Source organism: Parambassis ranga, chromosome 18 (assembly GCF_900634625.1).
Source record: "Parambassis ranga chromosome 18, fParRan2.1, whole genome shotgun sequence".
NCBI classification, from domain to species: domain Eukaryota; kingdom Metazoa; phylum Chordata; class Actinopteri; family Ambassidae; genus Parambassis; species Parambassis ranga.
Window position 1 is genome coordinate 4,243,216 of NC_041038.1, and position 26,769 is coordinate 4,269,984.

Consider the following 26,769-nt stretch of genomic DNA (forward strand, 5'->3'; position numbering starts at 1 on the left):
CTTGACCATTATTTTTCTGTGTGAACTTGGCAGCAGCTTAAATTATGTAGACAGCTGCTGAAAATTGACTGATTTAATGTGTGGGTACTTATTTTGTGTATAAAAGTATGCTTTCATCACCTATTTTATTAGGCTCTATATAGATTCTGTCCCAAAATTTAAAGTAATTAAAATAGTGTTGACGTATAGTCAATACCAGAGTCTGTTTTACATATATGCATGACGTAATGCATAATTACGTCATGCATTTAATGTAGTGCATAGACTACAAAATGGAAAGTGTTTCAAGTTAATAAATGAAAATATGTATACATAATACACAATTATAAAAAGAAATATAAGGACGTGTATAAAGGATAATTTATTTTAAGATATTTATTGATTTAGACTTTTGGATTAAAAGAAAAGCAGGAAAATAAGTATTATATATCCGAAATTACAATTACAAAAACAGAATAATCATACAAACAAACAAACAAATGTAGAATTACCAGGAACATAAACACAACAAATAATAATAAAATGCCAACTAAAAAAGAAATCTTATCCTATAGGGCACTTTTAACTCATCGAGCGTGTTCATACAAATAAAGTTTGATTAAATTTGGTATAGGTGGGTCAGCTCGACTTTCCATTGCTAGCTTACGGTGCTTTTACAGTTTGTATTCCGGATGTGTATCTGCTCAAAATACATCAACATTTAGTGGAGTAAAGCGGTGTACATTTTTAACATTAACTACACTTACAATGTATCCATTAAAACACGAAATAATGTTTTTTATTGATATCATAGGCCGTAAGTTATGTAAATGTGCGGTCGATTAATAATGCCTTCAGGTCCAGACAGGTGAATCTATCGAAGGGGAACGTTCTTGACTCGATTACACGGCACTCTCTCTACAAGTTTGTTTTAAAATGGCCGCGGAAGCATCGACACAGGTACGAAATGTTAACCATTAAGGATAAACTTGTAAAATAAGCTTGTGTTACAAACCACTGAACATTCGAGAAGTGTGTGTTCTTCCGCTGTTATACAGTAAAAATGAAAACTAACGTATCTTGCTTGTTATAACTTCATTCGGTTCCACTTGAGGAAGCGCTGGTGAATTTAGTGAGTTGGCGTCTGTAGCAAGTGCACTTGGCGAGCAAGTGGTGTGTGTGTGTGCAGCCGACTCTCCTCTTCGAGCCGAATGGATGTGAGAAACAAATGAACACCCTCCGCTGGTGCTGTCTGTGTGCAGTAAGCTGCGCCGAGGCAGGGAGGTGATGGTGGTGCAGCAGCAGCAGTAGTCACAGCATCATTATGGACCACTCCGGCCAGCGAATACCTGCCACCCACCTGTAGCATCAACCGGCCGCATGGCGAACACGACCAACCACGACCAGGACCGGAGAGACAGCCGCTGTGGTAGGTTACTGTGAAATGTTCTCCTCACGGTTAACTCACATAAAATGCTCACTTTGACCCTTGCGGAGTAAGACCTGTCCTTACTGGTGACTTTACAGGTCACGCCAAACTACGTTAAAAAAAGTTCAAATTAAACTTCTTCTGACGCACTCTGCATTTTCAGAGTTATGACACCATTATAAGTTAGATTTCCTGAATTATTTAAAGCTATTGTTCAATTCGGCCTACATTTAATTTACAAGACACCACTTACTGGGAGAAAATGTAAACTTTTAACCTTAGCTTGACTCGTATGAACAGTTCTAAGCTGTAGGTCTGTTGAGCCAGGACGTGGTTTGACATACATTTGAAGGATCAAAAGCCAGTGGAAATGATTAAATTTAAACTTTTAACCCCAGAGTTAATAAAGCAGGACTTTAATTTACACATAGATAAAATACTAAAAGCCACATATGAAAGAACATTTGGAATGTATGTATATATACACATTCCAAATGTTCTTTCATATATATATATATATATATATATATATATATATATATATATATATATATATATATATAATAAAAAATAGTGAGTGCTATATATATATATATATATATAGCACTCACTATTATACTAAGTTCTGTATTTAGCATGAGTGTCTAGGTGGTGTTTCCCACTTGAAAATGAAAGTAGTATTGTAGTAATATTATGACTTGCAGAGCAAAGATTTGTGTGCTTATTAAAATGGGTGTTGCAGTAGAATGAACAGCAAAGACTGCTGTGTTGTTCATGTTATAACACGCATTAAAACTTTAGTCATGTGTTTAGCAGAATATACTGATAATAATAATAATAAAAAAACAGGTTTGTAAGCATTGTGAGGTTTATTGGTGAGCCCTGGTTGTAGATTATGTCCACAGTGGTGCAGGAACAACCTGTTGCTTGTGTTTTGGGTCAAAGTCTGCCAGCTTCACATGACTACCTGCAGGTCAGGGTTTAGTGCTTGAGTAAGAATTAGGTTTTCAATCATTTGGAAAGCAGCTGACTGTTTGTGCGGTGAGGTGTCATACATGAAATGTCTCTTTTAATGCAGCTTAGACAAACTAGTTTTAGAGTAGCTTCCCAGCTGGTGTTAAAACATGACGTAGCCCCTGCTGTTCGCATTACATTGCAGACTCCGGTTACAGCCTAGGTACCGTGGGATTAGTTTTCCACCTATCATGTCTTCTGCACCCAAGTATCCAGTGTCCTGGTCAATTAAAAAAAGACCTTTAATAATATTGTGTTTAATAGATTTTATATCATTGTGTAGATTTGTTTTTCCATTGTTTACAGGATCTGCATTCTTTTTTTTGCAGTTTAATGTCCTGCTTCATAATTAAATAATTGCTAATTTTTTGATTAGGTGCACGTTCATTGGGGAGCCTGCATCTTGTAATCACAAGATATTTAAAACAAAAAAAAAATTATAAAAATAATAACGTAGATGTCACTGTATACTTAGACACATGCCTACAAAAAGTTAGCGGATACTCAATTTGCTAAAGTGGATGCATTCAGCTTAGTTGTAGTAGAGCATTACATAACAGCTCTGCAATAGGCTTGTGAATGGGGCTGTAGTTTGTCCAAATCATAAACCAACTAAAGCATGTAAATGAATAAATAAATATAATTTTTACATTACATGTAATGTAAGTATATTGTTTTTTTTAGACTTGTAATGTGACAAATGGTACACAGTTTACACAAAACAATCACATAGTGATGGTATTTTAGCACAGAATTAGCATGTTATATTAAGCATCCAGACTCTACAGTGTTCCATACCTTCTCACTATGTGTGCAAGGCATTTCCTGTTTCCTTGTGATGAGGTTAAATGTGGTGCTAAGTACATACAGACTTTTAAAAAATCCCCTAATTTCCAACTGTAATGTTAAGACTTTTCAAGAACTTTGTTTTGTTTGTTTGTTTTTAGATATACTTATAGCATTAAATTTATATGTGGGGCAGAAAATGTACAATAAATTACATTTACTTTTGCAATCAATTACAATTCAGGCTAAGATGTTTGTCCCCATAAATATCATTAGTTTAGTGCTGCATGTCTGGTGCAGCTGCTAACAGGTTGAAAACTTCACACTGTACTTTTAAATAAAATGTTTTTTTTTTAAGGTGTGTCTGGAGGAGCCATAGTGGAGAATGGCTCTGTTGTCAAAGACCTCCACGATCACACAAACCACTGCTGCCATGAGCCCAGCTCAGCCCCACACATTGAGACCGTCCTGCCCACTTACAGGCCGTCATGCTCCTCCACCCCCATCTACTATAGCAGCCCACAGAAAAGTTACACAGACCTGGACACTGACAGCAACAGCTTGACCTCTCAGGACTCAGGTATACCCACTCTGGAGATCAACCCTCCAGAGCCCATCCTCAACAACCACCAACAGCAGGGCGATGGCGGCATCGTTCTGGACTCCACACGCAACTCTCCTGCCACTTTAGCTTTGGACGATAACACCTCTGACAACAATGCAGTTCGCAAATCCTCTACCTTTCCGCGTAGTGGCTACGACTCCATCCGCCTCTTTAGTCCTGCCCTCAGATTATCCGCCACTACAGGGATGGGTGTCGGGGGTGGACCCTTAAACCGGAGCGACGACATCTCTGTGTGCAGCGTGTCTAGCATGAGCACGGAGCTCTCAGTCTCTAATGAGGACATTTTGGATTTCACCGTCACCTCTGACTCTAGCGCCATTGTCACTTTGGAGACAGATGACAGCTGCAGCGCTCACTTTTCGGATGTAACTCTGTCATCGCCACTGGGAAACCCTAGAGACTTATGGAATCCTGCACGCCTGCAACAGGAGGAGGACGTGAGGCAAAAAAAACTGGGGCCACTTGCAAGCTTATTTGCCAGGTAAGTTCACACAAAACTGAAATGATTGCACATTCTGTACTTCCTCTCATCACACACTCACTACTTAAGGCCAAGCAGAAGTTTACTAGTCTTGCATAATTCTACTTGCCCAAAGCATGTCCCTTGTCACTGCAGTTTTTTTAGACACAAGGAGCTATTTTTAATTATTTTTTTTTCCAAAGAAGACTAGTTCATTTTTTCCAGTATTGGCACCTTGTCTTGATAGATTTCCTTAAAGGTAGGGTAGGAGATTTTGAAAACTCAGTTAGTCAGCCAGATTTTGAAAGTAAACACACGCCCCTTTCTCTCGGAGTTCGCCTCCCAACCAGTCTGTGACTTTGGCCATCATGCACACACCTCTCTGATGCACGCAGAGCAGGAAGAGAGTGACAACCAGCCAACTATACGCAGGGGCGCCTCGCAGGATTGGCTGATGTTTTTAGCGTTTTATAGCTTCCACAGATTATTAATATTATTTGTTTTAAACCGAAACTGCCGAACTAATCGGTTGCTATCGGATTGTAAAGAGAAGTTACACTAATTTAACAAAAAGTGCATCAGAATGAAATCTCCTACCCTACCTTTAAGAGAACAATGCAGCCCTACATGTTCATATTGGATATTACTTATTGTTGAAAAGGGGAAACTGTTGCTATTATATGTAAAGGCTTACTTCCTATTTCTTCAATCGTATGAGTAGAGGTGTGGTGTTTCTTCCCTTTTAGGTAGTTACTTGTATATGACAGACAGCTATGTTGTGTCCAGCTACTGATTTTTACTAACAGGACAAGAGCATGATGCAGATAAAGAAGCTCAGATGAATTTAAATTCAGCAACATTTTACACTCACATGTATCCATTAGAAACACAATGAGGCCGACCTTTCACTCTCACTGCTTCGCCACATTCCACTTTCTGTTCTCACCCTGAGATTTCCTGGAGTTACCGTAACATGGAAGGGGATTTCACACCACCCAACCAGACTTTCTTTTTTTTACTTTTTTTTCGGACCTGGCAGCTGGAGGAAAATTCACAGCTGTAACCTGGCACCTGCTGAGTTGTTTTATGACACTTTTGTGTGTGTATGTGACCGAGCAAAGTTCAAGGTTTTCCTTGCGGTTTTAAGACCTTGCACTGGGCTGTAAAACTTGTAATTAAAGCCTGATTATCAGTCACTAAGCTGGGCAATGAAAACAGTGCTTTTTGCAGGGCTACATTTTGTCATAATTAAATATTAATATGTTTAAATTGTAAAATTAATGCATAAAGTTGGGATGCAAATTAAAAATGAGATGGTAATAAGTTGTTTACTAAATATCATCAAATTACCATAGGTCCTCATTTTAATATATCAGCTGTTTTACATGCAAACAAATTATAGCTGGCTTGCTGCTTTTCTAATGTAGAGATGTGATGAACATCAGAATCAGAATCAGAATCATGTTTATTGCCATGTAAGTGAAGGGGGTTCACATTACTAGGAATTTGCCTTAGTGATTGGTGCATACAAAGAACATATAATAATTAACATGCAATAAGATAAAAACTAAAATAAAATTAAGTAAACTAAAGTAAGGCTAAATTTACATGACAGACATGGCGTAACAGACATACAATGAACAGAACATGATTGTGTTTACAGCCTAAACTGCTCCACTGCTCTGCTGATAGTCACACTGTTGTTAGAGTACGGTAATTGATTTTGATTGATTAATCCGTTTTGTGCCGTAGTTTGTGTTAAGAGGCAGTCCCTCCCTTAACTGTTCTGTTATCTCTCCCCCCTCCCATGGAGAAGTCACTCATTCCCTTCAGTCTGCCACTCCTCACACCCCTCCCATTTGTTTCAGTCAGGTTTCTCAATGAGAAGGGAGGCATTCTGCCTGTTTCTTCACACTCTGCCTCAACAGAGTGCCTGTCTGGAACTTCTTTAGACTCTGTAACTAAACCCATGGACACCCTGGGCTTGACTCTTGACTGAAGGAGAGCTTTAGCTTCACTCAGACGTTTTTGCTCTTCTGTTGTCCTTGTCTGGGAGCTTGGCCTCTGTGTGCCTGTTTCTGTGCTTTTTGTTTTGAGGTGACAGCATGGCAACCCCATCACTTCTCCTGTACATCGACAGGTAGGATAACCTTTGGCCTTTTGAAGCATATTTATATATTTTAAGTTTATTTGGTGAGTAATGTGACTGTCTTGCTCATTAATGTCTTTTATAGTGGGGAAACAAATCTGCGTGTGCTCTGCTTTCCATCGTCGTGTTCTGGCTTGTTTGGTATTTCCATTCTAGGTGTCCTCATTGTCACCTCAAGCATATCAACCAGTGGGGCACCTTATCACCCTATTTGCAGACATGAGGACTGAACAGCAGTTCTTTGAAATCTGGACCAGAAACCTGTGCAGTGCGAAGCCTCAGCTCTGCTAGCTCTCCTCTTGGACTTTCAGGCTGTTCCACTTGAGCGCTCGACCGTAGACACAGCCATTCAGCTGTCACGTTGAACTCACATTTGGCTTGAAGTGAATGCAAATCATGCCCTTACTTTGTTGATGTTTGATGGCATACATGAAACCTGAAGAGACAGTGTTCCCTTAAACTGTCCAAAGTATGGTCTTATTTAAGATCATCTTTTTAAAGGCTTGACTGTGCACTTTGATCTTTATGGTATTGTTTTATAATACCGCACAGGGTCACTCAAGTTCACCACTCCCAAGTAACACTTCTTCCACCCAGAGATAACACTGTTCCTCAACTCTTGTCTGGTTTTATTGTCAGAATTCCTCGCTGGCATCTTTTGGATCCAATTTCAGTGAAGTGAAAGCTCATCTTCCTTCATTCTTTCCTCTTTGTGCAGGGGGGCTGGTTGGCTTTAATAACAGTAAATATTCAAATGACAGCTTCCGCTACACGTGTCAAATGTTGTCCTGCAAGTTTGTGGCGCCTCACTTCTGGTGGATATCTTTCTAAGATATGAGAAATTCTTAGAAAAACAGGAGTGTCCTGGTTTTCATTCGGTGCTGGAAAAGATGAGATTATTATAAGATCTTTAATGTTCTGATGTTGCCTTTCAGGTTCTTTATTAAGCCCTTAAGTCACCACAGAATGAGGAAATACCTTTTGCTCCTATCATTTACCTTTGTGTACTGCAGTATCAGTTAGCAGAGTGGAAAATATGCAGAGCTGACGTGAAACTGCTTTGAGGGAGGCATTATAGTAAATACAGTCAGATGAACACAGAGATTTAGTGCATGTTAAATGTGATTTGGTTGGCGACTGAAACATTGGTGAAATGTAGTTGGTGTTTATCTAGTTTTTTAGGCTGGCTGTGAACTGCTGGTCAGGATGTTTGACTGATCGGCAGGCAGGAAGGACTCTTGATTTTTATCTTTTGTCTACAGCCAGCCTGCATACAGCTTGTGTGTCATTTACATCTCCTTCAGGCTGGCTAGCTAGCTGCATAGCATGTTTTCCATGACTGCAGATCAGATGCAGTTTTAACCCCTTTTACAACTACGCATAAAACAAAATACAAGCTATAACATAGTTACTGGCCTCCATGCTGCTTTATTTGCTAGTATCGTTTACACAGCTTAAACAGTGGTTCTGTCAGTTTCAGTATAGGTTTTATAACAGCTTATATATGACCACATACAAAAGAAAAAGACAGAAAGGCTTATAAGTCTACTGGCAATGTGAAAGGAGTATATTATTACCAACTTCTGTAATACTTACATATACGTGGTGAGCATAATCACGTTACAACATTGTTCTTGTTGTTACTGTGATTTTTTTTTTCCTGTGGAGCACATCTGTGTTAATTAGGAAATTATGAAGGGAAGCAGGAAGCCACATGTCTCCTCTGAAAGAAACACAGCAGCATGCAGCAACACACAGCAAACTGTGAGTGGTATCTGCTCTGTGTTCATCAGCACGCTCCCTGTCATCACCACCCTGGAGACAAATCACAAGGCTTGGGTCAGGCTGTGCAGCAGTCAGCAGGTCAGAGGTCAGATTGATGCATTTGAACCAACTTGTGTGTTCAAACCTCTTTTCTACCTCTCAGATCCTCTGGGATTTCAACACACACAGGTTTAGTGCCAAGGCTTCCTAATAATAAATCCAGTTAATATTTCTCTATTTATTGATGAGTCAGAGGTGTTACATAATGCAGCTGCCAAAGTGAATGATCTCTGGATGAAATGCAAACGGCACGATACACATGTTACAGCCCTTTATAGTGCATGTAATGTAGCCTTGACTGGAGGCTTTTATATGACTAGTTTATTCCTGTCTTTTCACAGCTAGGCTCTCTTCAGGCTTTAAATAAAGCCCCCACTAACAGCTGTGCGACAACACCTCACTGATGGTGAATAGAAAGAATAGCAGGCTAAATGGCAGAGTGAACCCAGCTGAATGTGGTATTTAAACTCCAGGTGGATGCAGATTGTGATCTCTGCCATTCTAACAATCTGGCGATGTTTGTTTTTTGACTGCAGAGAAAACAGTCTAGTGGTAAATACTCTGTCTAGTCTTGTGACCATTGCCAGCTCACATTATGGCACACAGGTTGTTAAAGCACTCCCTGTGTGGCCTATAGGCCATTGTTCCTAAATCCACTCGTGCCATTCAAGGGCTTATCTCAAGGAGCAGAAAGAACACACTTTTTTGGCTTTAGGGGCCCTAGTAGTGGCCCACAACCAAACTGCATCAATAGCTTGTGTTACCATTTCTTATCCTCAGGTCTAATTCCCTCTCTCCTGTCTCTCCTCTCAGGAGCCTATTTGCGAGGAGGGTAAAAGACAGTCGGCCAGTGGAGCAGAAGGATCCTGGGTGGAAGCTGTTTGGCAAAGTCCCGCTGCGGGAAGGCCCCATCAAGGACCCTAAGAAAATACAAAAGGTAGAATTTTTGCAGAAATATTGCTGTAAAAAATACACCATAAACAAAATGTATCATGCTATTGAAACAAATACTTCTGAAGAACAGTTCAGTGGCGTCTTTCTTATTGTAGATAAGCTAATCTTCCATGAACCAACAGTGGGTTTGTTTGTCTGTGCGTTTTGTTGGAGACGGTCACAGAGGACATATCCTTCCTGACTTTGTACAACACAGCAGTGTATAAAGAATGACTTCTGTAGGTCTAACTTTGAATCCAACACAAAAATTCTAGTGTCAATTTTGATTAAATCAGTGCTGTCTATTGACACGTGTACCATTGTTAACAAACTGTGCGATCGGCCAGATTGTGGAAACACTTCACTGTGGTTTTTCAGGCTTTGATATAACCTGTCAGCTGTGGTTTATGTTGTTGCAGTAAATCCTGTGACCTCAGGATCAGTCAAAATGCGCAGCTGCCTGACACACATTTAAACCATCTGCACTCTACTAAGAAACAACAGTATTACCCAGCATCAGCTCTATTTAGGCTGTGCAGGCTTAACCTGAACACTGTGCTTTTAGATCATTTAGGTGACAGAGCAGCTGTTAGTACAGTAGCTACTAGCTTTGGGATCGGCTGTGCATTTTATAGCATAGATTATCACTGTATCATTGGACAATAAAGATTAACATTATCATGCCTTTTCAAGATAGATGACTTATTGGAACATAAAAGGAGAATAGTACACGAAGACCTTACTGTTAGTGAGTACAGTTGGTTATTGAGCACTGGAAGCACAGTGCACTGAAACACACCCAATCAGTGACATTAGGGTTCAGCAGCTATATTTAGGACACATTACATACTGTAAAGCAAACACCCACTCACTGTTTGGTTTCAGCCGTGCACAGATGCATAATAAAGAGAACAGTGCAGAATGTTGACCCAACATGTTTAACCTTGGAGCACACAGCCACATGTTTTTTTTGTGTGACAGCCTTTTCACTCGTATGTTTACTGTGAATCAATTTAACCTACTGCGGTTTAATAAACACAGAGGTGAGTCAGTCAGAGGTGAAGATGCTGCATGTAGCATTGTAATGCTAATATAAAAAACAGGGTTAATTTAAAGCCTTTTTTGTATGCAGCTGTATTGGTGGTGCTGAACAAGGTTCCATCAAACCACAACTTCAGTGCTAGCTGAAGGGAAAGCTAGCTTGTAGCCACATTCTAAAGGCAGACAGGAAAGTGTCTCAGACCCAATTAAAGAGCAGGGCTGCTCTCTACTGGGAAAATATGCCACAGAACAAGATGGCAGCATGTAATTAGAGCCATGAGAAACCTGTTATTGTCCTTCCATTTACCCTGCATCTGACAACAGGGAGGTGGCGCTCTCCTCTGTTATTCATTGTGGATGAAAGGCCTGTTAATGTGCAGCTTGTACAGTTTATATATCATCCCATGTCACACATTTGCTTTAAATGTCGATTGTCCTGTTGTGGTGTGAAATAAGGTGCATGTGCACACACGTTTAATATCCGCTGTCCCTCTTGTCTGTGGTTGTAACTTTACACTGGACCTGAGGAATCGACTAACAAGTCTAGGATTTCGAGCTTTTGTCCTGCTGCTGGCGTTTGAAGGTGGAGTTACTGAACTCCGTGGGTGTGCGTTGAATGCTTTATTTGCCTATGTTAGTGTTCAGCTGGTATGGCACACGATGTGCTCTTTCCACTACCAGCTTTCTCCCCTTTCAGAGCAAAGCCGTGAACCTAGTTTTATACTATAATTTACACCACTTTGCACTGCAGTGAATCTGGGGACACAGTGCTCCACCGCACCGTAAGTCTCAGTACAATGTCTGGTCACAGTGAATTGTTCTGTAACCTGCTGAGCATCTAAATCACTTTGTCTGTGTTACTGCGATGAGAGCCTGGGGCTGAATTGAAATATCCCAGCAGGACTTTTAATTTGAAGTCACTGAGGCCCTACTAGACTTTAATAAATAAGGGATTCAAAGGTAATTTTGAAGTTGTGGTTTAGTGAACGTACAAAAGCTTCTCATAATTAATGTTTGGTGCTCATAAGGGATGTATAATATTGGATGTTTGCTGCCATTTGGCTTCCCATAGAATAGGATGTCAAAAGCGTTTAAATATGGTCATTTCCAGTATTTACAAATAAAGGAACTTGTTTGGCACATTGATGGCTTAATATCTGAACCAATGCCTAAATGCAGTGTTGCGTATCCACTGCAGAACTAGGGATGTCATACCTGCTGCACACTTTTAGCAGCTCTAGGAATACACAACATACTTCACTACAAAACACTCATATGAGTACATAATAAGTGAGTGTACTGTAACATCATATAGCAAGCACTCCAACATTAACAAAGGAGTCTGAAATGAAAAATGGCATCAAAATATTGTGTCATTTCACAATGTCCTGTGTTCATATCAGCCAAGCTGGTTATCATTTTGAAGTAGCTGACTCATGGAAAGACTACTGAATAAATGTTTGGGTTTCTAGGCATTACATCTATTTATAGAGAGAGACAATCAGTTAGAAAAAGTGCAAGATATTGAATTTGTCACAAGTTTTTAGCTTTAGCTGCTCATTCAGTCCTGTCTGGATTAAGAGAACAGAGGATTTGAGTAGGTGAAACCTTATCTATTACTCTGGGGTTGATTAGAATGACTGTCAAGGCACAGCTGAGCGCAGAGCTGTTCTCAATGCAGCGACGGTGACTAACAACACACGGCGGTGCTGATTTGCTGACACACACGCAGCAGTAGCAGCAGCAATAGACCCGATGCAGAGTGGATCGGTGTAGCGTCACTGCACAGAGAGAGAGAGAGTGAGAGAGAGGGGGAGGAAGACAGGGCAACATGCTCCTGCTGCTGCATCCTTTGCAATGCGGGGTGTGTCCCTCCATCGACAGCTTGACTGTCCCTCTGCCCTCCTTTTTCACCTCCTGGGTGTCCTGTTGCCAGGAGTGAGCCCTAAGGAGCAGCAGCGATGCTAGGCTAGGGTTTTGGAAACACCGGAGGACTGGCCGCCTGAAAGGATCCGCAGCGTTCATGGTGAGTGAACAGTTACATGGTGAGGACAAACGGCTAAGCGTGGTGACCCGCTGTCTCTCTCCTTGTCTGGCAGAATCAGAGGGCATTGCTAGTCAAAGCTTTGAAAGAGAGGCAGCAGAGGAAGAGGATGGCTCAGGTTACACATAAAAGCCTCTTTCAGCTCTGTCCTTCATGGTGGGGAGCAGGGGGGGGTGATTGTCAGAATGTCTGGGTGTAGAAAGATAAATGTCTGGTTTTCAGGATGTGTACATGGACAAGCTTCCAGCTAGAATATTCTTAGCATGGGACCTGAGGTGTAGCCTTCACCTTGGTACAACAGAAGCACGTGTAGCAGTGTGACATGTCTTTTTCTGTTTTGGATTTTGGAAGCGTGTCGTGGGATTTCCTCCTGCTGTTTTCACTGATGCAGTTAAAGAGACACAGAGCTCATTTGACAGCAGATTCTTCAGGTCTTGTGTTTATGTCTGCTTTGCTGTAAAACAGAATTGTGATGTCAGTGTTCATAAGTTCCATAAGTTTGTCTGGATTGTGTATATTTTTTCATTTTTGTCTTCAAGCTGCCCAATCATTACATCCCTTATAGCATACCCCTCCTCAGACCTCCTGCGGTAACTGTAATCCAGTTACTAGTTTGAGCTGCTTTGTGCCACAAAATACATATGCAGATTCAGAGAATTACAATTACCTCAGCAGTTTAGTATCAGGTTTCGTGCTGGTGTCAGGTGTTATAATGTAAATAGTCAAGCTTAAAGTAAGGTGAGGGTAATTTCAAAGGTGCATTTAAATCAAAATAAAGTGACAATTTTAATTGCTCTTGACTTTAAATGCATTAGCATAATGAAAACACTTTAAGTCAAATAAAAGGGATCAGACATAATCTGATTTAAAATGTGCTTTCAAGATAATCTAAAGACAACACTGTGCGATTAGAGATGTTGAACCAGACAAACAAAGAGTCAGAAATGTTGGTCCTACTTTTCGACCTCCACTAAATTTACATGACAGACTTAGGAATCAGAAACATGCTGTGTTATAATGCCGGTTGTTAAAATGTCAGGCCGCACTATGTATCTGTTACTTGAAAACAACATGAAATGATGCATGTGACACTGGCAAATTAAAGTAATGTTACATTATAAAGCATGGAGAAAACATGGATAAGCTTCTACAGGTCTGCATAGTCTGCCTGCACACAAACCAAGTCTAAAGAATGTTTAGAATTAAAGCAGCAAAGATGGACACACTATCCTACATTTCCCATCATGCTCTCTCGTTAGCCCCGCCTGCCTGCTAATCTAGTTTGTCTAGGTTGTATCAGAGTTCATCAAGCTCAAGCATTGATGACATCATGGTGATGCCATCACTATCAAGCTGCTGGGTGGTTCTCCAGTGATCTTCTGTGTGTAAAATTGGTTGAATAGCCCTTTAAAGTGCTGCTGTTTTAGTCATATTGTTGCATTTAAAGTAAAACTTCACTGGAATCGTGATTAATATTTCAGCAACATTATCCTGTAAACAAACACTCCTACCTGCTATCAACAGCACAGAAGCCGTGTGACTCACACCCTGTTCTCTGCTTGTTAGGATTTGCCTCTGGCAGCTTCGAGTGAGTTAATTTTTTAGAAGCTTGTGATGTTTTCATGATATGACACATATGGTAGGCAATAATCCATGGCAACATAGTAATACAGTTTTTTGTTGGACCACATGATGTGATGCTGTTAACAGATCAGCTGTAAAGAAAAACCAGCTGCTCTCGTCTCCAAAGCACGTCTTCCTATTATCTATAGGTTTAAGCTTTAAAGGCCAGCAGCAGCCAGCATGAACGCCAGCCAGCCAGACAGGCAGTGTAGCCAGGCACCCAGAGAGCTCTTACATCACTACTAGGAAATTTGAGAACTTCACTGAAAGCCAGCGTGACAAAGCAGGTTGCCCTGGTGGCAGGTTATCATGGGATACAGTTGTTATTCCAGCTAAAGCCTGCTATGAATAGATACCTTCTGTGAGGGAACAGGTTTCTTTCTATCTGTCTTCTGTCAAATCTCAGAGGAATGAACATTTTCTGCTTTGTGTGGGCAGCTGTAATAAAAATTTGTCTTTGTCCTGCCACATGAAGGAGGATGGAGTCAACAGTCACATGGTGCTGTGTGCCCTGATTGGTTGTACACTTACGGTACTTAAAGTGCTGTGTCAGTAGATGTATCCGTAGCATAGAATGTTAAAGATGGAGGAACCCTCTGTGATCTTATCCATATGTTTCCTAAATGGCTTTGAAGCTCAGTGTGGTGGCTCCTAGGATTGCCATTTTGGCAGTGCCTGACTCTGATTAGGAGGTGGAGCATAAGCAAAGGCAGGGAAGACTGCCAGTGAGCTGCAACACCTGTCAGTCAAAGCTGTAACACCCTCCATTATACATAACTTTATGCTTAATGTTCTTAAAACTGTTGTATATTTTAACATGATGATCTGTATGGATTGATTTTCTTCTGGAGCCAGTTTTTGGTTTGGTTGGCTTGTGCTGATTCTGCTTCCACTCCTGCACTGACACCACCTCTTACCCCCACCTTGTGTTTCACCTTGTCTGTAGCTGCATTCCTGCTGATCAGATGCCAAGTTACCCCCCCACCCCCACCTCTGCAGATTGCAGTGGTCTGGCTAACCTGTTTTACTGACCTGCAGCTGCTCCTTTGGTACACATTGTCACTATAATAAACAAAACAGAAGCATACCTCACCGGGTTGTCCTTGCTGTGTACGTATTGGTGGTAGTTCAATGGCAAATGGCTAGCTGGACTTGTGATTTAGCCAAGCCTCCAGGACTGTTGTCTTTAACACAGTGCAGTCAAAGATTGGATGAGATGAGAATATGGACAAAGTTAGCAGCGAAATACAAAATGAGGCTGGTTCCATGGTAAAACCATCATCAGAGCAGTTTTCCCCCATAAATTCAGAACATTTTAGTCCTGTTGCTACGTTTTCTTTCACCTAAGCAGCTTTGCAGCTGTGTTTAAGCAGTCAAGTAAACACTGGTGATTCCTGTGTTTTGTGTTTGCTTTAAGTTTGCTTTACATGCTATCAGTTTACACAACATTTTTTTAAATAGAGCTAACCAGCCACTATCTGCTGTATGTCTGAACTCTTTAACAATTTTGACATTCGCAGCTTCCACATACTTTTTATTTAGTCTTACTTACAGCAAAGCTTCAAGAATGGTCCCAGTTGTAGTTAGCATCTGTTAGTTGATGTATTTAAGTAATAAGCATATCATTTAGGTGACAGTTTTGCCACAGCGCTCATGTTTGTGCAGTCGATATGAATGTATTCCCAGCTTGGCAAAACATTAAGACAAACCTTACAGCTCAACTTACTGGTTAATAGTTTTCACAGTTTCAGGGTTTAGCAGTACTAATGTCTGATGTGCTGTCTACAACCACAAGCATGTTTTCTATTTTTTCATTTTGTAAAGGATTAACTTCACTTTTCTCCATAAATAAAGGCCATGGCCATCATTGCTAAATCATGTCTGCACATTTATGTTTGGCACTTTGATGACCTGCTCTTCTCCTCCTTAAGCACAAATCCAATATGAATCAATTATTTTTATTTGCCCCCCAAGGCCAATGGAAACCAGGCTCTGATGGAGACAGCCACATAAAGCCAGATTAATAACATGGGCGGTATCACAATGGTCATGCATCCAGTCACACACTCGTGTGCTGATCAATGTGAATGTCCCTGTGGCGCCCAGTGTTAAGCTGATTGCTTTCAAACCTCAACCTGCATTATTAACCAGCTCAATGCACACTGGAGGCCATTTTAGACACACAGTGGAGTGTGTGTGCAGTGTGCACTCATATTGCACTTGCCCTATTTACAATAGCTTCCTAATTAACTAGCACATAACTTCTAAAGGTCTTTCCAGCACTATTCGTGCCCTAATACTGTACATGCGCACAAGCTGTATGTCAGCTGATAGTTGTGTGGCCTTAAACTGACACTCACATGGCCTTCCTTTCTTCCACTGACCTGTATGTTGCTCTCAGCAGTCTAGCAGAAACCACACGCTCATTAGATACCAGCTGACAACTGCTCAGAGGCCATAGAAGCACTGTCACATGATTGTCAAGACATTTCCTGGTGTTTCTGCATGACCTAATGTGCATAAACAAGTCCTTTTTTCGAACCACTAATCAGCCCATTTCCTCACTCCATTCTTCATTCAGTCCATGTCAAACTGCTGTGCACACATCACTGCCAGCAGCAATGCGAAACCAAATATAGCCTATTCAAACTGACCTCAAAAGTACATTGACTCACTCCACTCTCCCATTTCTTATTTTTTAAGGAATATGAAACAAAGAGTGGCAGAGCTGGACCTGGCAACCCAACATCTCCCAGGCAGAGTGTGAGGAAAAACCTGGACTTCGAGCCCCTCTCCACCACTGCGCTGATCCTCGAGGACAGACCTGCGTATGTAAACACACACCTGTCTTGGAGTTGTTAGGCTATCCTGTATTTTTCAATCACTGGCAGTGGAGTTTTCTTATCAGACAGGAGAGCCTCATCTGTTGTCTGTCTGTCTCCATCTTCCTCTTTATCAGCCTTCCTTCCTGTGTCAGATGATTAGGCTCCATTCATCATTCTTCCTCCTCACTGTGTGATTCTTTGGATCACAGATGGTGAAAGGGAAGAGCTGCTGAAAGTTTAATGGCCTCCCTCAGCCTGGCTTTTTTTCCTTGTTTTTTTTTTAGCATTCTGTATTTTATTAAAATAAACATAGGCAGATATACAGTATGCTGGGCTTCATATCTCATTCAGATGTGCAGCTCAGCCAATGAAAACAATAGCGTGACAACTCTGTCAACACTTATGCCTAACTCTTTGTACTGTCTTCTAGTTTAAGTAGTCCTAAAAGTCTGGAATTACAACAGAATAAGTAATGATCAGCATGTCATCCAGTGGACCACTGAATAGAATAGAATAGAATAGAGATCTCATATTAAAATAAGAGCCATTGTTAGACACACCGCACATTTTGTAAGGACTCAAATCTGAGTCCACATCAGCAGCTTGTAAAGTAGAACTTTGACTAAGAACACACCTATTGAATTTGTGTAACCTCACATTGATTTTTGCCAACAGCTTGAGCCACATAATTTACAGAGCTAATCAACCATGTCCTCCATTCACTGCTTCCAAAGAGTAAACAGGCCCATTTAAAGTATGCTGGTAGCAGGATAAGGTGTGCTGTCACTGGATAATGCGCAGCTGTGTAATATGCACTGCAGAGTGCAGGGAGTTCACTCTATAAGCACAAGCTAGTTATAATGACCAGAAGACAGCTTCCTGTCCTCGTCTTCTCTTAATCCACCACAAACTTGCAACCATGAATAATGCAGCTGCTAACCCATTTTCCTTATGTGTGTGTGTGTGTTACAGTAATCTGCCTGCCAAGCCTGCAGAAGAGGCCCAGAAGCACAGACAGCAGTATGAGGAGATGGTGGCCCAGGCCAAGAAGAGAGGTGAGGTCAAAAAGTTCATCATACCTGCTGATATCAATCAATTTCAATTACTCTTCAGTTTGCCTACATTTTTGGTTTAAATCATTTTGTTTTTGCAGAGTTGAAAGAAGCTCAGAAGAGAAAGAAGCAGCTGGAGGATCGATGCAAACTTGAGGAGAGCATTGGTTCAGCAGCCCAGACCTGGAACCAAGAGATCTTACCAAACTGGAGTACAATGTGAGTACTATGTTTCCTTCTGGAAGGGTCATGTGACAGGGGATTAATGAATCAGAGAAGAATAAATTGTGAAAAGAGACCCAGTCATGAGGCAGATGTACAGTAGATTAATGTGTCACTGTTTCCATTAGTCTGCATCACCAAATCACATGCTGCTCTGTAGATTTTAAGATAAAACTAAGCATTTCCAGATGCCTCTGCATTAGGTTTTCTTAAAATGCTTTTCATGTAAATCAGTACTGTTTAAACAAATAGTTTTTGGTTCTTAACTTGTACCCTCTCTTGATTTGTATGTGTGGCTTTTTGAGGACATTAGATCTGAATATAAGTTTAAAACCAACCAGTTTCAGTTTCAACCAGTTAAATACATTTACTGCTCAGCTATTAGCTCCTAAAACCATTTGTATTGTTACAAGGGTTGTAGTGCCAGATCTCTTATCGGTGATTGTGTCTGGGCTATATTTGCTGCTATAAACTGATGTCATCCTCTATTATCTCACCATATTCTCTCCAAGTCATCTTATAAATCACTGACTAAGATTACAACCTGAAGGCCTCCAGAAGGGATAATGTTCATCGTCGTCTCCTTCAAAGTACACATCCTCAGTATAATTACTGTGTTTTAGCACCATATTCTGAGCTGAATCTCCAGCAGTGAGCAGATACATATGCTGTCCTTCCTGCTGATGCAGGTGGGAGTATTCCAAAATATGACTTCACCGCAGGTGTGAGACCTCGTGCTGAGGTTACAGCTTAATCTTTACCCACATCAATACAGGTGAAAACATGCACATGAGATCAGAAAGCCAAAAAGCCACTTCCTACATCTAATGTAGAATCATTGACTAATGCAGTTGAAGCCGTGACTGCCACCTTGTGGCACTTTTTGGTAAATGTTTTTTTTTGCACATTATATACACACTTATGAGACAGCATCTCATGTCTTTCTTCCCACTCCCCACCCCACCTGCTGCAGGTGTACTTCACGGCGAGTGAGGGACCTCTGGTGGCAAGGCATCCCCCCCAGTGTCAGAGGCAGAGTGTGGAGCCTGGCTGTGGGAAACGAGCTCAACATCACCCACGGTACATGGGAGTGATTGTGCATCTGAGTGTGTGAGTGTGTGTTTTTCCGAGAATTGTGATGATCCCTGCATTTTCTGGAGACACTACTTGTCTAAACTGAAACCATATCTTCGGGCAGAAGTGATTTCTGAAGGGGACCTACTTTTTGAATTTGTCTGGTCTGTGTAAACCTGTGTATGTCCCCACAAGATGAGTAATACAAACACACACACGCACATGGGTGTAACAATTTATCTCAGTGTTGCTAATTGAATAAGTGGCACTGAGATGGATAGAAGAGGAAGGAAGAGTGTGTCCATTAAGAAGGAGCATGGTCTAGTGATTCTCTCTGTACAAGAGGCTCGAGCAGCATTTCAATGAGCCTGCACAGTGATATCACACACACACACTGAAGATCCATTCTCCTCTTGCTAAAAGAGCACCAACTTTAAATCAGCAGTGCCTGCATTGTGTGTGTGCTCCTCAGCACCCTCAGGCTACTTGCAGATAAGCGCTCACTTGCTGACTGCTGAGCTGGCCAACTCTGCTTTGTGCTGCTCATCCCTATAAATGGAACCATGGTCCTATGCAAAAGGACACACACAAATATAAAGTTTGGTCTTCAAGGCTGTCCATCATTTTTAAGTAGCCGATCACTGACAGTAATCTGTGTTAAATGAAGCAGTCTTATTACTGCTGCTAATGCTACCACTTAGTATTTTCAATTCATTTCTAAGTTTGCTACTAAAATGATTACCATCAGTACAGTTTTGCCAACTACTGCAATACATCTATTCTACTGAAAAGCTGACAGCTGACCTGCTGATCTTCACTGCCCAACTTTCATTAATCCAGCTCTCAAAGCCTGTTTTAGAACGTCTGAACTATAACTGTCTTTGTCCTAGTTTTTTCCCTCCCTACTACAATAGTCTTACAGCTGTGTAACAAGTAATTAGAAGTACATGAAATGTACTATGATAGAACATGCTTTTTATAAGGACAACATCAGAAAGGAAAAGGCAGGGAGAGAAGCAGCAGCTGTTCTCAGAGGGGAAGGTGAGGAGCTGCCCTGTGTGTTGAGGGAGTAAACTGAGTTTTCAGTAACTGCTCTGTAACCGAGCCTGACACATAGAGAGGACATTAACCATCAGATAAACAGGCAGATTACTACCTGACTTTGTGAGTCTCACGAGAGTGTGGAGGCAGCGCTACACAATGCTGCGCTTCTGAAATGCTCCTGGTGTAAATTGATGTTGTGAGACAGACGGGTGTATTATGTCCGTAAAGCAGCACGCTGCACTTTCGTGTGCGGTATAAATCCGGGATTAGTTCTTTTCTATTTCAGTGATGGGTTTATTTATGTTTTTATGGCCTCCTTCACTTGCATTAAAACCTCACAGTCTTCTGAGCATCTAACAGGTACAAATGTAGCTGTTCATTCTATTATATATGAGCCACAAAAAATGTGTGTGTATATGAACATGGCTGTAACTCCTGAATGGTGATGACAAAAAACCGTATCATTGTTCTAATATTTATACATCTAATCATAGGTCAAGCCAAGACCTGATGAATAAAAGGTTAAATATTACAGAAATATTATAAGATACCAGATTAAAAAATACTTTTTAGGCATTTCCTGAACAAGATGAGAATGAGAATAGTTGTGTCAACATGTCATTTTCACTTTCCAGATTAGCTGTACATGATGAAGGCCACAGTGCATATCAGGAAGCTCGTTATTTCTATCCAGCTTCTCATCACTAGAGGGCAGCCACAGGACAGAGCAGAGGCCGATACACTCAATGCACTGCAGCAAAATAAATGTCTTGTAAAATGTTTTATTTAATCACCTTTCAAGTGGTTTTAGCCCAGTCATCATGTTTTTAACCTCAGCCTCCCCCACACCTATCTCTCATATTGACTGCACTGTGTCCCTCCAGAGCTGTATAACATCTGTCTGTCCCGGGCTAAAGAGAAGTGGAAGACCACGGCAGCGCCTACCACAGATACTGAAACTGAAGGTAGAGGTGCAACACAAGCTACTTCAGGTTTGGTCATAGTAAAGCATAAAATCACATATTTATCTGCATTTGTTGTGCTGCCGTGTTTTTCAGACATCGGTTCTTCAGACAGGGAGTCAAGTCTGGAGCTGATCAAGTTGGATATCTCCAGAACCTTCCCCCAACTGTGTATCTTCCAGCAGGTCAGTCAGAGAAAGCTGCTGAATTTTATCAAAGTGTTTCTATATTCACAGCCTTTCTTTCAGGTATAGTATAGCTATCTGCTGAGTTCCTGTAAAATGGTGTGTGTATGTGTGTTTATTTTTAGTCTGCTGATTCCATTGTCTTCATCATTATTTATTTGTTCTTCATCATCAGGGCGGGCCCTATCACGATGTGTTGCACAGCATTCTGGGAGCGTATACTTGTTATAGACCAGACGTTGGCTATGTAAGTCTTGCACGCTAAACACTGCATTATAATCTGTTTCTGCTCATTTCACTATCAGTCAGCTCTACTTCTGTAACGGTGACTTATGCATGTATCTAATTAAGTGGGAGTATATAGTTAACTGTGGGACATGGAGTTTCCCACCAGCACCTAAATGCAGCGCACAGTATAGCGACAGCTCTAGAAATAGTAAGTGAACTTTAAGTTACTGCACACCTTTCTCCCACATAACACACCCATACCCACAGTGTTAATTCAGTTCAATTTTATTCATATAGCAGCTTTTACAATCAACATTTTCTCTAGGTGATTTACAGAAACCCAGAGCCTGACCCCTGAGCAAGCACTTATAAGATAAGATAAGATATACAAGATAAGACAGTCTACTGTGAGCAAGCCTTTCCTTATCAGTAAGGCTTTCTTTATGGCAACAGGCGAGGAAAAACTCCCTTTAACAGAAGAGAAACCTTGAGCAGGACCCGGCCCACAAGGGAGAACCTTCCTGCTGACAGTCAGCTGGGTAGAGGAGGAGAAGAAGAGGTAGACAGGACAGAGAGGCTGAAAGAGAGAGACATAATAAACATCATACAAGGACAAACATGACGGGTTGTTATAATAGAAATGCTGTGAAACTATGTATTGTGTTTATATGTATTTTAACTAATATGTTGTTCAAATGAATTATACTAAAACTACATGGTGTTAGGAGTAGACACTGGGTTTGTCAGAGGGCCGGGTGCCATTTAGCATCTTGATCTGGACGGAGATAGACCTGCAGAAAGATACAGAGAGAGAGAGAGACAGGAGGGTTTGGGCAAGGTGTTCCTATAGCAAAATGGTGTCATTTCCCAGTTACCCAACCTCAGCTATATTTTCTTTTCCATTCACCCTTGTCTGCCTCTCAGGGAGAGTTTTGAACCCTGAACCTCAGTGACTCATCACACATTTTACCTGAAGCCCCACATTTACCGTACTGCTACCCTACAGTATTTTTGATATGATTTCATTGGTTTGTCTATGAAATTATTCACTCGCTATAATTCCACGAAGCCTACCGGCATGTAATTGTTCTTTGTGAAGCCAGTGTCGACGACTGCTCTTTAAAATTTTCAGTGTGATACTGTGCTGTCACATTAAAATGTAAAAGTCTGCATATTAAGCTGTGCCTGTAGATGTGGTTATCTTGCTGCTCCTCACCGCAGCCCTACACAATTGGAGGTATGACTATGACTTCCTGCACTGACCCCAACCCATGAGCTGCAGAACACACACACAGACTGTGCATTCACCTTTCTGTGCAGTTTTTTTTTCTTCTTCTTGTCTTCTTGTTTTGCTCTTTGCATCTACTTTACTCAGCTTTGTGTTTTACTCACTGCCCCTGAAAGTGAGTTTTATACTGACGAGCTGACATGTTTTTAGGTGCAGGGAATGTCGTTCATCGCAGCAGTGCTGATCCTGAACCTGGACACAGCCGATGCCTTCATAGCCTTTGCCAACCTGCTCAACAAGCCCTGTCAGATGGCCTTCTTCAGGGTCGACCACAGCCTTGTCAGTACACACACACACTTCACCCCCAGTGACTATAAATAAATACATGGCACGCAGTTTGTTGTTGTCACTACAGTTCATTCAATTATGGTGCCATCTGATTACAGAAATGTTCTAGACAGCCTTGAGCAGCCAAAACATCCTTATTAACATTTCATTCTACCAAATAATCTGCTGAATCATTCATTTCACAGTCCAGACAGCCACAGTGTGGTTTGTGTGTGCGGATTTCTCTTTGTGATCACCTTCTCTCCTCTCTCTACAGATGTTGACTTACTTTGCGGCATTTGAAGTGTTCTTTGAAGAAAATCTACCAAAGCTCTTTGCACATTTCAAGACAAACAACTTGACCCCTGATATTTATTTGATCGACTGGTGAGTTTCTACCTATTTAATGTGTGCACGTCTTCTTCATTTTGTGCCATTATGTCATGTCACAGCTGGAACAGCACCTAAAAAAAAAAAATAAAAAAATGGTCCTCCGCCCACGTGCAGCGTGCACTTTGTACCACGTCCTGCTGAAAACATGCAACATGTCTGCATCACCAAATGTACTCACACTTTTTTCTTTTCTTAGAAAACAGGATGGGCTGTACACACATCACAGTGGTCTCTACCTATTTATTATAGAAATGTTATTTTTGGCTCAGGTCACCCATGATAAAAGAAAAGATAAAACATATTATATATATTGTAATATTCATTTGTTGTTCACTATAGTTCTTTCATTGAGTTGACCAGGAACACTTTTCTCTTGTTTCCTAACCCCTGCATGGGTTGATGTAACGTATCAGAAAACAATCACTCAACGTTCCTCCCCCTGTTTGTCTGTTTCTCCAGGATCTTCACCCTGTACAGTAAGTCGCTGCCGTTGGACCTGGCGTGCCGCGTGTGGGATGTGTTCTGCAGGGACAGTGAGGAGTTCCTGTTCCGCACGGCTCTAGGCCTGCTGCGCCTCTACCAGGACGTCCTCACCTGCATGGACTTCATTCACATGGCTCAGTTCCTCACCCGCCTGCCTGACCTGATCCCAGCTGAGCAGCTCTTCCAGCACATCGCCGCCATTCACATGACCAGCCGCAACAGGAAGTGGGCGCAGGTGGGTTGGTTGTCACGGCATTAGAGTGTGTTTTTTGTGTAGATGTATAAACTGGTATCTGTCTGCATGCCCTCAGGTCCTGCAGGCGTTGACAGAACAGAAGAGATCGGGAGCAAGGCAGCCTGGTGCTGAAGCACTGAGCTGAGATCAGAAGCAGACCAGATCCCCCTGGCCCCCAGGAGTACCTTGAAATCTTTAGAGACATTTCATTAGCCCGTTTAGTGGTAGCTGTGGTTATGGAGCTCTTATCCAGAGCAGGAACCTGGAGGTAGGAAGGGAATCTGTGGGTGAAAAAGGAATATGAGGCCTTATTTAACTCCCCAACACCCCTCCTGCTCCTGCACCCCTCTGCTCAGAGGCCCAGCAGTGAACTGGAAACTGTAGCTGAGAGAGGCTGAAGAATTTTAACACACACTCCCACATACAGGCTGAGGAGAGGAAACCACCGATACCAGTCGCATCAAATCCTCCATGTAGAGTTTAATTCTCCGCTGTCAGCACTCACTGTTTTTGGTTGGCAAACTTGTCTTTAAAATGTGGCTGTTTTAATGGGACTTCATATGTGGAACATTAGCTTCTGCCTCTCTGTCTCTGTGTGTCTCAACCTCTTTGTATCAGCACCTTTTTCCACTCAGTTCATTCCTTTGTGTTCTCACAGATCGACTTCTTTATTTTGACTTATCTCAGAATAATTCCATGAATTTGACTCTTCTGAAAAAAATCCATGAAGATACAACACGAATGCACATCACCCTGAAGACATTGTTACATGTGATGAGACATTTTAACTCTCTGAAAAGAGGTCATAAGCTGCCTGTAAAGTTTTACAGCGTATTTATGTGGATGAAACTGGACACGGGCTCCCCCTGTGCTTAGCATGTTTGAGGTACATTTCAGCTGGCTAGTGTTTTGATTGTGTTAGTGTGAAGTCTGTCGTAAATTTATTTAATATTTATCAAAAGAAAGGCGGGACTCAGTCCAATCTAATGAAGACAGATATTGGAGCTGCATCCCATGTGACGATGAAGGAGAAAGTCTCCCCAACATGTCCTGATTGATTACACAATATCCTATTTGTTACACAGTAACACTGCACTTTGCATATTGGCTCCATCCCAACCATTGCTGAATGAGTCCTTGAGCAGTTACTGTTTCTTAATGCACACGACCATCACTAGGTTACTAAAATACACACCATGATGATTCTGAGGTAATTCAAGGCGTATCATTACTTTAATGACATGCATTGAAACTCATTGCTGCTAGCTTATGTAATGTTGCTACTGGTTCGGACCAAGCGCCGCGTTATCCTGTGAGGATGTACTCTTGGTTTCAGCTGTGTGATCGTGATGAAATGATTCACAGTTTCCTGCATAAATCAATGAATTGAATGAAGCGTGTGTTTTTTTGTATGGTTAAGAGGACGATATTTTCAAAAAGATGCCATCTCCTAGCAAAACCAATGAACAATGTGTTGATGGTTGTTCTGTGGACACTTTCTCAAGCAAACCCCACTAATTGGTTGTGTTGTTCGGGTCTCATTTTCTCTAACTTCCTGTCTGCAGGTGCTCATTGTGTCATCAGTCAGGCTTCTGTGGGTACTGCTGTTCTAACACTGCAGTCACACTGTGGTTAGTGTGTCACCCCATCCTGACCAGCAGTGGGCAGGCCCAGAATGTACATCTATGAAGACGGAAAATTACACTGGAACAGGCTAAAGTTGTTGTGTTTGTGGATCAGTCCTGCTGTTGCTGTGTGTGTGTGTGTGTGTGTGTGTGTGTCCTGTTGTCATATTATCTCTGAGGTGAGATGGACCACAGAGTGAAGTACAAGGCATGTTGTGGGTTTCATAAACAGGAAGCGCCTTTATCTGTACCTCTAATCGACTCTTCTAAAATGCACCCCTTCCCCTCCGCTGTGGTAACACACGGCAGGACTGCAATAAAGCTTTTTGCACATTGTAAGCCTTTTGAGTTGTGCCTCACCATCAGTCTGCTGTCATCAGTCACAGTTTAAACGGGTTGTCGCTTTTCCATCATTTTGTGTGTGTGTGTGTGTGTGTGCTGTAGCTGAAGTGTGAGTGTCATGCGTATGTGTGGTTAATCTGATTGTTACTTTTTAGTTGTTACATTTTTAAGGCTGGCCTGGGTATAAATTGACCCTGCCAGCAGGACAGTACCAACACTACCTGCTTACACAAAAATCAAACTAAATTTATAATGTAATACACTGTTGTTTAATCAGGTTTATTTGCTGGATTTTTTTTGTTTGTTTGTTTATTTTTCATTGTCTGACTTATTTCCCCAAGAGACCCGTGTACTGTAGAGGACTGATACATGGAGACAGCAGAGGGTCACCATGCAACTGTATCTCACTTGAATTGTATATAACTGATGGTTTTATTATAATAAAAAGCTGTACATATTGAAGCAGGAGCTGCTCTGTGTCTTTACTGAAGACAAAAACAGTCCATTCATAACTCATCTGTGCCTGTAGACTTGTTAGAATGACACTACAATAAAATATTTTTAAGTCTTGCTAACGTAACGATGACAACAAAAAAGGTAATTTACTTTTATTGTCTGGTCTAATATATCACACAGC

General features: G+C 41.4%; 1 protein-coding gene across 5 annotated transcripts; it reads left to right on the forward strand.

The window, feature by feature from the left end:
- Positions 1 to 903: 903 nt before the first annotated feature.
- Positions 904 to 26,594, forward strand: tbc1d14 (TBC1 domain family, member 14). 5 transcript variants are annotated; one of them, XM_028429084.1, is made up of 15 exons: positions 904 to 939; positions 1,169 to 1,408; positions 3,567 to 4,314; positions 9,080 to 9,203; positions 16,611 to 16,735; positions 17,705 to 17,787; positions 17,886 to 18,003; positions 18,980 to 19,086; positions 21,009 to 21,089; positions 21,183 to 21,271; positions 21,447 to 21,518; positions 22,938 to 23,066; positions 23,332 to 23,441; positions 23,907 to 24,165; positions 24,242 to 26,594. In XM_028429084.1, the coding sequence occupies exons 2-15, from the start codon at positions 1,360 to 1,362 to the stop codon at positions 24,308 to 24,310; spliced, it is 2,163 nt and encodes a 720-aa protein (XP_028284885.1). In that variant the 5' UTR covers positions 904 to 939; positions 1,169 to 1,359; the 3' UTR covers positions 24,311 to 26,594. The 5 variants fall into 5 exon arrangements, with proteins under 5 accessions (XP_028284885.1, XP_028284883.1, XP_028284884.1 ...); XM_028429082.1 differs by having other exon boundaries at positions 1,242 to 1,408; XM_028429083.1 differs by lacking the exon at positions 904 to 939 and having other exon boundaries at positions 985 to 1,408.
- Positions 26,595 to 26,769: the final 175 nt, after the last annotated feature.